The sequence below is a fragment of the Brienomyrus brachyistius genome, unplaced genomic scaffold (assembly GCF_023856365.1).
Source record: "Brienomyrus brachyistius isolate T26 unplaced genomic scaffold, BBRACH_0.4 scaffold212, whole genome shotgun sequence".
Taxonomy (NCBI): Eukaryota; Metazoa; Chordata; class Actinopteri; order Osteoglossiformes; family Mormyridae; genus Brienomyrus; species Brienomyrus brachyistius.
This window is the reverse complement of record NW_026042487.1, coordinates 208,155-225,977: the sequence shown is the minus strand read 5'-3', so window position 1 is coordinate 225,977 and position 17,823 is coordinate 208,155. Positions and strand designations below refer to the sequence as shown.

The window sequence follows — 17,823 nt, the reverse complement described above, 5'->3', positions numbered from 1 at the left end:
GCCTGTGTTGTGTGCTGTAATATGTGGTTTATAGGGTGAATGAGGTCTGCATTGTGCGTGTGATTTGTGATGTGTCTGCTGTACAGCGTGAATGCAGTCTGTGATAAGTGTGAGGTTTATAGTGTGAATGGGGTCTGTGTTGCGGGCGTGATTTTTACTATGGGTGTGGTCTATGTTGTGGGTATGGCTGATGCTATGAATGTAGGTGTGGTTTCTATTATGAATGTGGTCTATGAGTCATGGGTGTGGTTTGTGATATGGGTGTGGTTTATGATGTGGATGTGGTATGTGACATGGGTGTGGTTTTTAGCATACACAACATAAACTGCACACTGTAAAAGCCACACATTTTAGAGCCTCACCATTCAATAGCCAGGATGTAGCTTTAGAATACAACCTCGAAGGCCCCTCTTCTCTCATCATAACCACAACCACAGCCCAGCGTGTGTCCCACCCCCTCTCACCTTCTGCCCACTTCAAAGCAGTTACCCTAGGCTACCATAGGAAGAGGGACAGAGGACAGGAAATGACATCATCAGCCTTAATGGGCTGGGTGATCCCTGCTGCTGTCTTGGAGCTAAAAATAAATGCCAGCAGGGGTTCAATGAATCCCAGGAAGGGGTGGAGCTAAGGGGCCCAGAGGATGCCACATATACAATAACACAGTTGGACCAGAAGGCGGCAGAGTCATTAAAGTGTTGAACATTGATCTCCTAACTGAATCACATTCGCTGGTTCAACAGGACTGGTTTGAATCTGCGTACATATGGCAACCACTTTGGAGTGAATGTGTGTGTGTGTCACTGTAGGTGTCATTCAGACCTTGTGGCAACATCCCCATGAAATAAAAAGCAGAACAAGCAGAAAGGCAGTGTTTCCAGTTCATCCTGGGGCAGAGATTGGGAAGGAGCTGACGTGGATCAGGGGCAGACTGACAGAGTGTGCCGTGTGATTAGAGGGGAGAGAGGTCTAGAGCGGGAGATCCTCAGTCTGGCAGTCTGGGTGGGGCTCTAGTTCCTCTGATGGTTTTATTTCTCTCCTCTGTGGCTCCAGACGCCAAATGAAGAGGAGGCACCTCATTTGTAACTTTCTGGAAAGGCCAGCAGGCTAGTGGCTGCCTCTGTGACTCCCACCCATCTCAGTCTCTTCATGGGACAGGTGGGGGTGTGGGCCCCTCCCATCAAGGCACAGCAAGGGACACGGGCCCCTCCCATTAGGGGGCAGGTAGGGACATCGACCCCTCCCATCAGGGGACAGGTGAGGACATCGACCCCTCCCATCAGGGGACAGGTGGGGACATGGACCCCTGCCATCAGGGGACAGGTGGGGACATCGACCCCTCCCATCAGGGGACAGGTGGGGACATGGACCCCTCCCATCAGGGGACAGGTGGGGACATGGACCCCTGCCATCAGGGGACAGATGTGGACATGGACCCCTGCCATCAGGGGACAGATGTGGACATGGACCCCTGCCATCAGGGGACAGGTGGGGCAGGCCCTTCCAAGGCTGTAACACATGTGACTTTACCAACGAGCTGCCGCCGCTACTCTGCTGTGCTGCTGAGAGGCGACTCCTGATGTTTGCTGACCTTTGCCACAGACCTTCAGTTTGCTGACTGCAGTGACAGCTTCCATTTGACTCTCCCTCCTCAGTGAACAAGCTGGCTTTGATGTGTGTGTTGGGGTGCTGAGGGGGAGGAGGGGTGGCAGAGCTCCCATAATGCATTTAGAATGGAGCGTGCGTCCTGCAGCAGCTCTAGGGGCCCTGATGTGATTAGCGGCTATTCATTTGCAGGCTGTGCGGTGCGGCCGTGCGCTCGCTGCCCCTAACCGCTGCCGTCTCCTGTCCTCTACATTAGATTAAGTCCGGCTGCTACACACTCGCACGCTGTGCTTGCAGGTCCATTTATATGGCCTAATGTAACACAAAATTCATTACTGAGAGCATGATGCTGAGGCAGTGTGCGTGGCACCCCTCCCTGACTGACACAGAGCTGGGGAATAGACAGAAAGGGACAGAGGGCAGAGAGAGAGATGGGGATGCGGGTGGGTGGGGGGGGGCAAAGAGAGAGAGATGGAGAGACAGGTGGGGGGCAGAGAGATGGGGAGACAGGTGAGAGGGTGAGAGAGAGATGGGAATACAGGTGGGGGGGCAAAGAGAAAGGTGGAGAGACAGGTGGGAGGGGGGGTGAGAGAGAGACAGGCAGACAGATTTGGGGGCAGAGAGATGGGGAGACAAGTGTGTCCTCAAGATAGAGACCCAGCCTTGAGAATGTGGAGAAAAGGAGATGGGGGGGTCCTTCTGCCCCTGCCCTCCCCCCATTATTAGATTTCCCTCTGCAGTGTAATGATGCTAAATGGGATTCAGCTCAGCAGCGCCGACCTAAAAGAAATCCCATTTTCCTGCCAATACACAGCGATGCACACAAGCCGACACAAACAGACGCAGACACATGCAGTCACGGGTTTTACCACATTGTGGTAAATACAAACGCAAACAGACACACACACACACACACACGGCCACATTATTCCACTGGTCCTCAGTGTTCATTTTTTTAAAGATTAAAGAAAGCCCAGTAACCCCCCCCCTGCCTTCCCCCAGATCCCGCTATGGTCACTCCAACCCGTTTTTTTTTTTCCCATCTCCAATGTGTCACGTTCCTGTAGATGTTTGATGTGCCTAAATTTCAATGGGACGTATCATTAGAAAATGCTGCCGTTTGGTTTCGTTGGAAATCCTGAAGAAAAGCAGAGCCCAGCCCTTTCCTGCTCACCTCCACAGACGACTCATGTCCGCTCAAAGCCGACTGTAGCTACCGCTCAAAATTCCTGCCCAAGGGCTTTATGAGTTATGCACCAATCACCAATCTCCTCAAGAGTGGAGATTGATGATTGGTCCTCCCTCAGAGTCTGTCTCGTGGCTTTGATTACATGTTATTAACCCTATAGCTGGGGGCATTAGCCTGAGGGGGGGGGCTTACTGCCTGTGTCTCACTTCCTGTAACTCATTTAACACACGTTGCTTTCAATCAGACTGGAAGTGGAAGCCCAAGCCACACACCATGAACATCACTTCAGCAACCGTGTCCTCAGTGCAACTGAGGTCACTTCCTGTGCTCCACTTCCTGTGCTCCACTTCCTGTGCTCCACTTCCTGCGCTCACTTGATTGGTCATCATCATGTGGGAACACCATCTCCAATGTCGCTCATGTGATGCCCCACCTGTTCCTCAGTAGTTTTTTTTGTAGCATGTCAGCTTTTCCTAATAACCAAACATGGGGCAGGACAACTAACGTGCTGTTAAAATATGGCAAGAAAATATGAACATCATAGTTAAACTCAGATCACTGGACATGTGAAATCCATCATGGCGTCTCTGTGTCTAAGCAGCTAAGTAGCACCCAGAAAGATGCCACTATGGTGTTCCGATAAAGCAAAAGCACCGTAGGGTGGCGCAATGACAGGGGCATGGGGGGCTGTTCTGTAATGCTGGAGTTAAGTGCCAGTCCTCTGGGACCCTGGCCACCTGAGGCAGCATGGTGTGGAGGTCAGGGGAAGGGACCTTCCAATCAATGAAGGTCTGAGTGAGGGCACAGTGTGCTACAACATGCAGGAAGATGCGTTGGAATAAACAAGTCATTTTATTTGAAGGATAGAAGGAAACTGTTGTTTTTAAATGTTTTCAGTGAAAACAGTAACAGCCATCTCCTTTCTGGTAGATTCCGGCATCGTACTTGTTGCTAAGAGTAACTCATTCTTGATTTTGAAGTTTGTTTCTTTATCTCCGCATGTTCTCTGAGCTCCTGGCAGAAGTAATCCATCCATTTCATAGCAATTTACAGGATTTTTTTTTTTTTTTAAATATCAGACACTGCATACACCACTGTCAACTCCTTTATTTTCTTAACATGTTCTTTATTTTGCTTCACTCTTTTGATATTTAAAATGAAAAATAAACAGGACCAACTCAGGTCTCTCGGCTTTATACCAACTGACAGTCCAACAGTGATTCCTCTCAAAATTATAGACAATCTGCGGATTCATGTGTAACAATGTGAAAGGTGTTAAAATTTCTGATTGAAAGTATATTATGGGCGATGTGTGGGGGGAGGGGCAGTGTCACCCCTGCTCGCCCTGTCTGTATTAAGATTAATTGGCGAGACATTAATTGGTGTTTTATGCTGCCGCTTTGCATCCTTGCATAGGCGGTTTGTTGATACCCAATTGATATACAAAACAACAGGTTAAGCAAGATGCGTTTTTGCCCCTCCGCCAACTGGAAATATTTATTGTTTTGTTTGTTTGTATTAGATCTGGGGGGTGTCCCACAAAGCGGGATTTCTTGTTTAGCCAGATTACTTGTCGGATTGAATGTAGTCCACGGGCTAAATTGACTTTCTCTTCGTTCTCTTACGTTTAGCTCAGACAAACCTTAAACCCGACAAGTTATCCAGCTAAGCAAGAAATCCTGAGTTGTTGGAACACCCCCCCCCCCCCCCGGTGCTTTGAAAATGACAGATTGGAAAAACACAAAGAAAAAGCCGGAGAAACAGGTACACATGCCAGCACAGATATCTGATGGAGTGCACATAGAAAACGATGTATTTCCGAAAACAATTAAGAATCCAAAAACCCTGTAGGAATTAAACTCTCGTGATATTATAACATATTAATTAATTTCTAATAATGACTGATGAATGTTTACATCAGGATTAAGATTAAGCAGATTAGCGACACATTTTAGGTTTTATAAAAATAATTGTTGAAACGTGTGTTCCTGCGTATTTTTAACAGATGTAATTAAATTAAAATGGCAATTAAAAAAACGCTATTAATACATGCAGTGAGTGGTGTAATTTGTGAAAGATTTATTTACAATTTACATTCCAATGTGAAATGTATCAGTTATTAGGCCATAGTAAAATCACGCATTTGTCTGTGTCTGATTAAAATTTGTGTTGTAAATGCGCGGTTAAACTCTACTTAACTAATTTTGGTTTAGGACTTGCTGTCAGCAGAGCGAGACCAATGATGAATAATAGCGGCGTCCAGTTAAAAATATAGGCTAAAAATGTGCTATGGTTTTGATCATGGGGTTCTAATCATCCTTTTATGTAATTACTTTAATGCAAGGTGATTTACACGTTTCACCGGTCAATTGTACAATAAATATACTCCTGGTCGATATCTTATCGAGAACATTCCACCAACTCAAAACGATCCAAATGTCCATTTTTCTTACTGCAATTTTAACGTAACGCTTTTACCAAAAATCCGTCTTATCATTTTCTGTGCATTGGTGTTTCATCCTCTGAAATTATACTTACCTGCTCCATTAATTACAAAGCCTAAAGCCTATAACCTTAGCATAGGTATCTGACACGGAGGGATGCAGGTGCCGATGGTCTTTCTCCACCAACGCAGCGTTCAGATGGTGTCCTGCTGTGTAGGTAAGCGCTGGAACGCGCACAAATATAAGGCCTTTGTCGGAACCTTTATTTCTTTGGCTAGATGCAGCTCTTCCACACCAACGTATGTTCTGCACGTATTTCCAAACGTGTTCATAGGTCCTAAATATAATGGTTGGATTGCATTCCAGTGCTCCATGTTGGTGTGCCGCGTCCGGACCGCGCACTTCACCTGAGCTGCGGGGACACGGAGCGGGAGATCCACGGAAGCTGGCCGGTCCGCAGGGCCGGTGTAGAGGATAGGGCCATGTAAGAACATTTAAAGCCGAGAAAATGATGTCTCCACGCGGCATGCACTCGTTACTGGAACTGAAATAAAGCAGTGATGTTGAATATTTTTAATAATTATCCTACAATTAATTTTGCATAAATCAGTGAGCAAGCTGCAGACATGACGGCTTCGCGTTTAGGTCGCCGTTTCAAACTGGATTTTAATAGATTATAAACATTTGAAATCAAAATTTCCCTAATAAAATAAGTGTAACTGTAACAAGTAAAATCGATCCCCGTCTACCGGACATCCTGCTAATTACGGCAGTGGGGTAATTAGTTGATGGACATCGGTTTTCCTCTGATGTTTCACCTGCTCCAGTCACAGTGAAACTTTAGACAGCGGCTTATCCTGGAAGCCCCCCCCCCCTCCCCTCCCACCCTAATCACGAGGGATAGGTATGTGTGTCATGCAAAAGATTAGATCCCATATGCCTTATGTACTTTTTTAACGTGTTAAATAGTGTGAAAATCGACGTTGTAAATGACCGGGATTTACACACGTTGTGTGCGTACAATGCAAGTCTCGAATGATTCAGGAAATAGTATTTTTTTTTATACCAGTAGCAACGTCCCTTACTGCTGTGACTTGTGAACTTCGTACACTGACTTTCTTGTGCCTTAATAAATAAATAAATCGTTTTTATTTTCTTGTTTACTTTATTTCAGTGACGTGCAAAGCCTTACTTTACACGCAATTCTGTGAAAGTGAATACACGACAATAATGCTGCATATCTTGCGATAGCGTCCGCTGGTGTTGTGGGTTTAGTAGGGGGTGCTGTTTTGTGTGTATACGGTCTGCTGTTCCAAGCTAGTTGGGGGGGGTCGATGAGACTTGTTAATTTTCGTCAGTCAGCTACAATTTGTGCGGCTGTCGGGACAGGGCCGCGGCGAAGAGGAGCAAATTGCACAGGCTCGCAAACAAAGCGCTGAACTGGGGGATTAAAACCAGACTTTAATGAGGGGAGGGGGGGGCGGTCTACGGGAACATAAACAGGCAGAGGGAGGCAGGGGATGAAAGAGAGGAGAGTCGGGATAAATGGGAACGGGGGTGGGCCGATGAGAGGCCCAGAGTGTACATCTGAGGAGGAAATATGAAGGTTTGTGACGGGTCCTAAACGGTCTGGCGCCAAGGCCTCGGACTTTAGAGTAAATATGGCTGGAGAAATGATGCAATGAAGCCGGATGACGAAAGCGTGCAGGGGGGAAATGGAAAGGAAAGCATATCTGACAAATCCGCGATACGGTCCTCGGCTGCGTTTTACCTTAAGATATTTATGATTTTGTCTATTAGATGTTTTACGCTATTTCAGCAATACATATGGGGGGGCATTGGGGTAACAATGGTCATTTTCATTGTCCTCTTAGAGAAAACACGGAGTCGTCGGCTTACATCTAATAAGATCAGACAAACGAAAAGCCACAAGTGCCATATTGAAGTACCTGGTGTGTCTGCAGCCTACGGTTCATTATTATCGCTGCATAACATAAGAAACAGTGTAAGTTCCAAATTAATAGTTAGACAAATGCCATTATTTGAGGATCACGCGTGTTCATGTTACCCAAAAGCGAAACTCTCAACATATAGTTGTTCAGCACCTTGTTTTCATGTCTATTTACGTTGTAAGTGTAACCAGGCTCAAGCACAAATAAATCAAAAACCATTTAAGTCTTTGTTTATGTAATTAGTTCTCTAAATATACAAAGAAAAAAAATCATTAACGATATCAATGTGTCGGTAATATCAACCATTTATTTTCCAAAACACCAAACAAAGAGCATTGTGCGATACCATTTATTTCTAGAGGTTTCGGTGGTTAATAGACAATTAAAATGATTATAACAATTTTTTTTGTTGTTGTTATTTCTGATTCTGGATTAAACGTATTAATTAAGCCACGTAATAATACGCAACTAAAATAGCACATAAAAACGAGCGTCCTTGTTAAGACCAGCGGACTTGTGGTAAAGGGTAAGCGGAAGGTCACTTAAGATAAGTGCTTTATCCGTATTTCATCGGTAGAATTTGATGCGTAAGTTTCTGCATGTTACAGCAAATTTACAGGTACATATATACGGAGGTACATCAACTAATAAACTGTAAAAAAAAAAAAAAAAGTCATTTGCATCAAACCTTTTCATTACACTCCAGCTCTACGCGGATCTTATCCAAACCGGCCTGCTTGTATTTCCAAAACAAGATCTATGCGAAAGCTATATTAATAAAACATTTCCGTAAAATTTATCTAAATTCTTTTCTTGTATTATACACCACGGGCTATTTTTAAATTTAAATTGATAATAATGTAACATACATTACGTTTTATTGATATACATAGCTATACCAATACATGTTATGCATGATATTTTACAGTATATTAGTTTAATCGACGGACTCAAAGACAGATTAATAATAATAACAAAAAATATTTAAATTCGATTATTGGCGATTAAAAATATTTTAAGAAATGTGTAGTCTACTTTTTTAGACGGAAAGCAACTGTGAAGATCGCATCTACAGAAAGCCAATGTAAAAACAATTGTTTTGACGCTGTTCGTATACAGCATCTTCACTTAAAATTATAGCGATGATGCACAACCTGCAAGAATATCATGTTGAAATAAACGCGCACACTACTAAAAACACGACTTTGGCTCAAAACCGCAATTTGAAGTTAGCATATATAGAGCATAACGACGTAATCTCAAGTAGACCGAAAATAAACTATCTTAATAGACAGCGCATCCTGTACGGAAGGTCACGGGCTGGCAAGACACTGGAAACGGTGATGCCGCTGTTCAGAAGATTAAATTCTAATTTTTAAGATTTAGAGACATACCTCCAGCTAGGTTTTCCTATACGGGTTTTGCTCTAACACGGAGAAAGCAAAAAAAAAAAAAAAAAAAACGTTTCTTTAGCCTTTTTTATTCAGAAGTCGTGCTGTGTCTCAGCAGGACGCGAACTGGGTGTTTTTGCTATGAGATGTTCCGTTTGGCTATATGCAGGTTGCATACACACGTCCGCTGGAACGCCGTGTATTTTTTACTCATTAAAACCCATCGTTTTTCATTGAAAACGCGCTAGGAGCCGAAAACAAAAATGTCAATGTGAGCCTTGGCGCTGTTTTAATGGCACGGGGCTGATGCACGCTGTTTGAGCGTTTGGGGCTAAATGTGAAGTGACAGCAGACGGTCCTTATTGTGGGCGGCCAGCAGACTGGCGCCGGACGGCCCTCTAGCGAACCGAGTGCCAGTTAATCAGAACTCCTGCGATGGCTTTCTTAAAGGTCCACAGCGGTACTGGGTCATCCGGAGGTTCGCATAACACGGTGCTCAACACACGTTTGCGATGCGCAGGTCGGGTGCTTTTAAAGAATTTTAGGGGGGGAAAAATCACTGCCAGATTTCATGGTACTGAGCAAAGTCGGCCCTGTAAACAGGTTTCTCTGATTCAGTCGCTGAAGTCACACATCAGAGGCGCAGGGTGCTGCCGAACACTCACCGATTCCCGCCCCCGGCTTTTTGTCTGGGTCACGCCAGTGGTGCGGAGCTTTAGTCCGGCCCGGGGACGCGTTTACTGAGGTGCCGTTTTATTTATCCTTCCCATTGAACATGAAACCCGTTTCCTGCAGGTCCAGTTAAACGCTTTCTCTGCGCTGTTGTCTAGGGAGGGCATTAATTTAATAAAAACCCGGTCAGATAACGACCATTCCTGTTATTTGGCGCACTTTGGACGTGCGTCAATCATTTCCCCCTAAGCACATAATAAACATCAGGTCTGGGTAAAACGCCAAAACGACATTTCGTTTGTGAAGACCTTTGTTCAGTAAGTGAAAAGTTACAAAAGAGCATAAAATTATGCCTAAATTAAAAATAATAATAATCAATAAGCAAAGTAAATATTTGTACACTTTAAATGTACGCTTAAAAATCCTTCCTTAAAGATGTATGTTTAACCAAAGATTAGTCTATCAACATTTTTAAAAATAAATAGGCGTATTCTAACAGAAACTGACCCAAAGCGGAAAGAGCTGATAAGATCGGGTGTCTATTGGTATTTTCGAAACAACGTGCCGAACTCCGGAAAATAATTTACAACGAGTGAGTAAGGACTCTCTCCGCCGGCTGAGGACAGAGCCCGGAGCCGCTGTTTAACCTTTTGCTGGGTGGGATCTTCCCATCTCGTCTCTGTCATTGGTTAATATTTTATTCTGTTGACATGATTTTGTCACTAATGCTTCTGACACCTCGTTGCCGCTCCAGCCGCCCCCCTCCCTCTCCAGTCTTGGCCACCGCTGTCAAAACCACGCCTATTCGGGTCCGCAATTGGTCCGGAAAGCGTAAAATGAGTAATCAAAGGCTCGCTTCATTAGTGCGGGGACCGGGACCCAAGACACAGGTGAGATGCTTTCACTTCCCCGGGAAGTGGGTGAGATCTGAGAGTCTGGGAGCTGTTTGACGGCTGCACTTTTATTTTCTGCGAGAGGAAGGAGCGCCGAAAGTGTGTTTTCAGAAAGCAGATAAAGTCGCACAGATTCATTCTGCTGCGGGACTATGTGGAGGGAGTCGATAATGGATGTTTTCTGATCGGGGTCTCAAACACAAACAAAACACTGCAGTTTCATTTTCAATTCAACATTTTCTACTGCTTCTGTCAAGTGGATACATATTCTCCTGTCGAAGGGAGCGACCTTGCAGTCTGTTGTAATTTTGGATGCACCGATGAGAGACCGAGTTTTCACGGGGACTGCGATGGCTTACCAACCTTTCCACCCTCATCGGCCGGCAGATTTTCCCGTGTCAGCCTTCCTATCGGCCGCTCAGCCATCCTTCTTCCCGGCACTGACGCTGCCTACGGGCTCCCTGGGCAAACCGATAGCGGAACAAGCTTTTGCTGCAGCCGCGGAAGCCGGGCTTAACACGCTGGGTCATCACCAGCAGGCGGCTCATCTGCGCAGCCTTAAAAGCTTCGAGTCGGCGGGGGAGGAAGCCGAGGACGACCCAAAAGTAACATTAGAAGCTAAGGAGCTTTGGGACCAGTTTCACAAAATAGGGACCGAAATGGTCATTACCAAGTCTGGAAGGTGGGGAGAATAACGGTGCTTTTGCATAATACATTTACGCGTGGGTCTAACAGTATGCTTTGGGAATAGGTTTAGGAAACGTATATGTTCTGATAATTAACATAATGTGTGAGTGGGTTGGTCAAACTCGCATGTATCCTCTGGAAAGTTATTTATAGCGACCTGGAATGGTCTTAAACTCGGTAGATTTGCCATGATCTGGCAGCAATGTTTTACAGACGTGTCTGCATTTGATTCTGACCTTTTATCGTCTATAGGTTTACTTCACAGAAGACAACGTGGTAGAATAGTGGGCATTTAAAACTAAAATATCCTTAAAAGTGTTTTTTATTCGTTGGCCTTTTATATCGTACACTAAAGTTGAAATGCTCCTTGCGTTATGGGCCGAAGAGCGTGAGTACGAATATTTAATATAAATATGACCGTTTTTTAAAAGCTTCTCTGCGGGGATGTGCTGCATTTCTCTCCGCGTTTAGCGACGGACCTCCTGACCGTCTTTGCTCTCCATTTCAGGAGGATGTTCCCGCCCTTTAAGGTCCGCGTTAATGGTCTCGACAAAAAAGCCAAGTACATCTTACTGATGGATATAATGGCTGCGGACGACTGTCGCTACAAGTTCCACAATTCCCGCTGGATGGTAGCCGGGAAGGCCGACCCGGAGATGCCCAAGCGGATGTACATCCACCCGGACAGCCCGGCCTCCGGCGAGCAGTGGATGGCCAAGCCCGTCACCTTCCATAAACTCAAGCTCACCAATAATATTTCTGACAAACATGGGTTTGTAAGTAGTCCATTAAATAGCTATTATACGGGGCCACTGCGCTTTGTGTATCAGTTTTATTTATTATTTTTGGTAATAGCTATATATAGCTTCCAAAACAGGTTAGAATCAGGCAAGTTAAAACATTCGAATTGGCCATTAGTGCGCCTGTGTTACAGTTAAAAGGAACCAAGGAGGTACTTTATGAATTAGTCCCTGCAGTGGCCACTGCACAAGTCTCCAGTGCATTTATAGGGTGGGCGCCTGGATATTTTATTTAGGCCTTCAATGCCTGCCCTTCGCGTGAAAGCGGTGTCAGTGGCCCTATTCATTGATAATTCGGAAGAAAATTTAATTAACTGCTGACCGGTGAATGTTTCAGCTGTTGGGTTTATAAATAATTATTTTACTTTTTATGAGATGTCGCGCATGGGGGATGTCCCATAAGTGCATTATTAGTGCGGGCTGCAATGATACTGTAATTCGTCTTTTGTGTACAACGGACAGGCTGTAAGCTGACATCAATCCTGCAGGGCTGCTGCACTGTTCCGTGTTTAGATACAGACGTAAGAACGATTTGCCGTACGCGCTGCCATTGACAGAGATGCTTGGCGCGTTTTGCAGACCATCCTGAACTCCATGCATAAATACCAGCCGCGCTTCCACATAGTGAGAGCCAACGACATCCTGAAGCTCCCCTACTGCACTTTCCGGACCTACGTTTTCCCAGAGACAGAGTTCATCGCCGTCACCGCCTACCAGAACGACAAGGTACCTGCCATCTCAGCTGGGCCTGTCCCTTTAACATCTCTATGGTCTGGTGTACGAGTCCCTCTGTTATAGCTAAATAATTTCCGTCCGTCAGTGGACTACGTTGACTCACCAATATGTAAATATTTGTATATACTACCGAGGTTTGAATAATTAATGTACTAGTGCTATTTTGCAAGAAATATGACTATATAGGCCAATAATAATAATCATCATAATAATATTATTAAATTAATTTAATAGAGATGTGTCTCCTCACATCTCTAATAAACGTGACATCGTGCGTGTTCGTGTCGGGGTTCGATACCGTATCACGCCGCGTCTCTGCTCTTCGCTTATACCACCGTGGATACGATTCTTCTTACATTAAACTATACTTTAATGTAATAAATGAAGTTGTCGGAAATGCGTGAATGCGGAGGGACGTTACTCTCCCTCTTTATTTTACGGCCGCTTTACTCCCTCCTTGCTCTCTGCTTGGTGCCATACAGATTATGGACCGTCGGCCTTTTTGAGAGTAGCTTGTATTAGTTTGTGAACCTAACGTTTCGTTGTGTATATCCGTATGATTATACCGTACATTATACTGTCTCTATTTTAACATGACCATTCGACAGTAGCCTAAAACATTTAATTTATTCATTTTAGCATTTACTTTTAACAATTTGGCATAGCTATTCCGATTTCCATTTTGGGATATTTGATGGATATGCCTAATAAAGTTGTAAAAGTTAATAATCAAAATGATCAATAGAATAACCTATGACATGCGGTGTATTCATTATTTTTCATGCCATCTTAAAATAAATGCTTATTAGAAATTACTACTGCGTTTTAATTCAGAATGCGGCTTATTTTAAACACAGGCCTATCATCCGAAAACCAAGCAGTATAGCCTACGGTAAGATAGGCCCATATTTGTGAAATCGCCAAAATCACGTCCGTGTAAAGTGTTTGAAAACGTGCGTGTAATTATTTTCAAGTTCCTATTAATATATGTAAATGTAGATTGTGCTGGTTTGTCGCACAGAAAATCCGCTGGCAAGTTATTTCTTAGCAATCAGATAATAAACCTCGATATACACAGTAATAACTTGATAAACGATTTCTAACCGTGACATGACCCCTACCTTCCGTTCTTTGCAGATCACTCAGTTGAAAATTGATAACAACCCCTTCGCTAAAGGCTTCAGAGACACGGGGAACGGGAGGAGAGAAAAGAGGTACAGTGAAAAGAGGTCGTTCTGCTGCGCGTTCTCCATTAACGCCGCTATATTGTTATTTTTACGGGCCGAAATGTAATAAATATTTTTGTGGACATGGGCTGTAATTGATTCCCGTGTCCTTGTGTAATGCGTGATTCATTTGCTCCCTCTAGAAAGCAGTTGACTCTGGCGCCACCGCGAGCATTTGCGGATCTGGACGGCGGGGAGTCGGACGCTTCCTCCTGCGACCCAGGGGCCGGTGGGGACTCGCCGCCCGGCCACGGGACGACTCGCTCCCAGAGAGGTATCGGCTTCACAAGAGAAATTTCTCAAACGCGATAACTGGCGTGTGTATATCTGCTCTGCTTTGGCGGGTGTATTAAAGCCGTGTAAATATATATATATATATATATATATATATATATATATATATATATATATATATATATATATATATATATATATATATATATATATATATATATATATATATATATATATATATATGAGTAGGCTATGTTGAAGGCACAATGGGTAGAACCTAAAGTTTTTGTAACCGGTTCCACCACAATTTCCGTTTCTTCACTTTTATCCTATCTCGCTACTTTTCCTCCACCCAAAACAGAAACCAATAAAATAAGTGTTTCTGTCAGGGGGCGATTGGGGCACAGGTCCGTAAGTAGCGTTTTCGTTTTGGGTCAGAACGTAATCCGGTGCTCTGCGCCCCCCAGCGGCCGTCGGGCTCACAGCGCTTTCGCTATTGGCAGTGGACCTGCCTTACTTTTAATCGGGAAACTCATTCAAATCTGCATAGTGCGCTCCTGTTAAATGTTTTGCCTGTACCAGTACCAGTGGGTTAACATGGAATTTTGCCGATTCTCTGTGGGTCTTGACGGAGAGTAAAGCGGAAGATATTTAACACTGTACTGTGTGCCTTGTAATAATTACCCTGGGTCAGATCCAGCGACCAGAGGCCTGTGTGGATGTTTCTTTCATGTCTGTAAATCTGTTTATTGGCCATGTGACAGATGCTAGGACCCACAAAGACAGTGACGAGGAACCAGACCACCTGGAGAATCCCTCTGTCAGACCAAGCAGCCCCGGGACCCGGAGCCCCCCATCCGGGCCACGGTCAGAAGGTAGGGCCAACCCCAGTAAGAAGGGAGACCCAGGAAACCCCAGCGACCTCACGCAGCAGAAAGACCAGTCGGACAGCAGGTGCAGGAACAGGGCGGATCACGGGACCCTGGGGAGTAGCGAGGGCGGCTCCTGCCCAGTGCTGCTTCAGATGGATGGCCCCTCCCACCTGAGCACCGCCCACCTGCAGGCCCTGGCCTTTTCCAGCCTGTCTGGCCAATCACTGTACGGCCCTCAGCCCCTGTTCCTGCCCCCAGGGCAGCTGGCCGTGACTCCCGGTGGCTTGTCCGCTATGAGCATGGGGCAGCTGCTGGCATCCGTCTCTGGGCTGGCAGGCCTGGGGGGCAGCGCGCTGTCGGGGGGGCCCTGCGGATTCCCGTGGCAGCTCTCACAGGTAATGCATTCCATTCCCGCAGTCATATAGCGCAGTGTGTCCATCACTATCCATCAGACTGTGCTCCGAATGCTGGAGCCCCTCCTACCTGTAATAAGATGTGGACCCTGCTGATTATGTGGGCATGACTTAACCGCACACATGTCCAGTAGGTGTGGCCTACAGTAGGGATTAAATGCAGCTGTGGTACATCATGCCACAGAGGGGTGTAGGGGAGCAGAGCTCCATAACTCGCGCGTAGAGATACAGGGTGTAGGTCAGGGGTGGCCAGTCTTACCCGCAAAGGGCCGGTGTGTCTGCAGGTATTTGGGATAACCTTTAGGTCAGGCGTTCAAACCCAGGTGTGAGGACTCTTCGGCCAATCAGTTCTCTAATTAGTAATCTAATTAGGGAGCTGTAGCGAAAACCTGCACACAGCGGCCCTTTCTGGAAACGACTGGCCACCCCTGGTGTAGGTGGATGGCCACTGTGGGAAAGGTGGGTTTGAATTTCATTACTCATGTCACTGGAGGATGTGAGGGTGACAGGTGGTGCTATTTCTCCTTTGCAGGGCATCCCTCTTCCGGCCTTGGGGGCACTGTTCTCCCACCCCTACGCCTACATGGCGGCCCCCCTCTCACGCAGCCCGCTGTTGGGCGCCGCCCGGTCCTGCCTGCACTACAGCCCCTACCCGGTTCCTGGTGCCCTGTGCCAGGGCACTGGCACGCTCGCTCGGACTGCGCCAGCCAGCCGGGATACGAGTCCAGTGGCCCCGCCCACTCCTGAGCGCCATGCAGTGACCCACAGGGGCAAAACCTTATTAAAGGACCCCATTAACGAGCTGCAGAGCATCCAAAAGCTCGTCAGCGGCCTGGAGGGGCAGAGGACCGCCTCCCCAAAGTGACAGCTGCGCCTCCCGCAAGCCAGGTCAGGAACATCCAGTTCACTGGGATGCAGTTCTGCATAGGAATGGGCATCCACACCTCACTGGGCTGAACAGCAGACAGGAACTTCCTAAACGGCTGCCTGACAGAAGTGGACGGCTGCCTGACAGAAGTGGACGGCTGCCTGACAGAAGTGGACGGCTGCCTGACAGAAGTGGACGGCTGCCTGACAGAAGCCCCACGGGCTATTTTCTGCGCATGAGTCTCACTGAGGCTCATAGGAGATCCGAGGTAGGGGACTCGCGCGTGCCGAGAAGTCGAGCGTGACGGCAGAATGAAGCGGCTAACTTTCACCTCCTTCTGAGACGGGCGTTCACCGTACACCAGAGCACCGAGGCCGTCGGGAGATACGGACTGGCAAGGTACTTAGGCCGAGGAACGATCAGCCGGCTTCATGGATGCCCGAATTTGACTCATTTATGTAGTTAAATAGAATCATTTATGTAAATTCGCCGCATGCAGACTGATAATAATTTATTTAACGATGTACATTGGCTTGTACGTAATGTTTTTGATTAGATCTGACCTCACGCTGCAACGACGGGGTGAGTTCAGGTATTTCACAGTCATCCCATTGCTGAAGAAAAAAAATGTTTCTAATCGACCATCTTCATGCTGGTTACTTCAACACTACTTCCTTGCCCTCACGTTTTCGGACACTCAATAAAAAAACAAATTGTTAATTGTTAGTTACACATGTTATATATTTATATTATAAGTTCTTTTATCATTTCAATAGGATTTGTTTGCATTGGGGTTTTTTACTTTTGCTTTTGTACTTTTTATATTATTATATAATGACATTGACAGTACGGGCAGGTGCTGAACCATTTATTTTGTTAAAGATGCACGGAATTGTATTGTACAGTTATTATGATTTTAATTGCCCTCATTTGATGTTTATTTTTATATACAACATTATCTGCAATATAAAATATTCAGGAAGGTTTAAAATCAGTCCGATATGTGTATCCTTGGACATAATCAGACACTCTTGTTATATTGTTATATTTTGTTGTCCTCGGCTTCCTGTGATGCGCTCCAGGTTCTCAGGACGCTGTACTGAATGAGCAGTTGGGAGATGGATGGATGGATGGATGGATATTTTAGACGACTAAAAGTATAGGGTTAACGTTGGTTTTTGAGTTACAGCGCCCCCTGCCGACAGTAAATGTGTGTATTAGGAGCTCTGGGCTACACTTGTACACATTGCGTGTATACGGAGACAAGTGTTAAATTATACAGTATTATTTATATCATTTATCGGTTTCTAAAGACGGAAACGCGTTTTCAACTTAATAAACACGTGAAGGGGTCGTTTTGAATGTAAATATCATGGGATTGACTTGCTTGTCTACGTGCAGACATAGACGCGTCTTCCGAAGGTTTATTTTGCTGAAAAAACTAATTTGCGATGTAGTATCAACTCGGGTTACAAGTGTTAATTACTTAGAATGACCGCGGCTCTTTCGCCCGTTCCGAGAGAGGGAGGTAAAACGTCCTGATTATGATGGGACTTCCGAAGGGCGGCGATCGGGCGTCCAGCCGCCCAGACAGCGCCTTGTCCGCGAAACGTCGCCTGTCGCCTGCCTGCAGACCGGCTCACAAAGGCCGGGGCAGACAACGAGAGCAGTGGCTTCCAATTAGCGGGCGCTACAGCCGGTTTTCCTATAGCTGATCACTGAAACACTCTCTATTGTTCCACCCTGTTGTACCCAATTAACGAAGCGAGCTGCTGGACATGGAAAATGGCTGTCGGGCCCGATTACCCATCATCTTTGACAAGAAGCAGCCCCTGCTCGCAC

At 45.8% G+C, this 17,823-nt stretch overlaps 1 protein-coding gene across 2 annotated transcripts; it reads left to right on the top strand.

Moving 5' to 3' along the window:
* The first annotated feature begins 10,121 nt into the window (after positions 1–10,121).
* LOC125728234 (T-box transcription factor TBX2-like) lies at positions 10,122–16,966 on the top strand. 2 transcript variants are annotated; one of them, XM_049005280.1, is made up of 7 exons: positions 10,122–10,828; positions 11,342–11,609; positions 12,213–12,359; positions 13,506–13,582; positions 13,738–13,868; positions 14,593–15,095; positions 15,646–16,966. In XM_049005280.1, the coding sequence occupies exons 1-7, from the start codon at positions 10,467–10,469 to the stop codon at positions 15,976–15,978; spliced, it is 1,821 nt and encodes a 606-aa protein (XP_048861237.1). In that variant the 5' UTR covers positions 10,122–10,466; the 3' UTR covers positions 15,979–16,966. The 2 variants fall into 2 exon arrangements, with proteins under 2 accessions (XP_048861237.1, XP_048861238.1); XM_049005281.1 differs by having other exon boundaries at positions 10,717–11,221.
* Positions 16,967–17,823: the final 857 nt, after the last annotated feature.

Excerpts from the sequence above, each read along its gene's own strand:
- LOC125728234 (XM_049005280.1), top strand. The coding sequence starts at position 10,467 with ATGAGAGACCGAGTTTTCACGGGGACTGCGATGGCTTACCAACCTTTC. Across the intron at positions 10,829-11,341 it reads GTCATTACCAAGTCTGGAAG|GAGGATGTTCCCGCCCTTTA; the intron begins GTGGGGAGAATA and ends TCTCCATTTCAG. Across the intron at positions 11,610-12,212 it reads TTTCTGACAAACATGGGTTT|ACCATCCTGAACTCCATGCA; the intron begins GTAAGTAGTCCA and ends CGCGTTTTGCAG.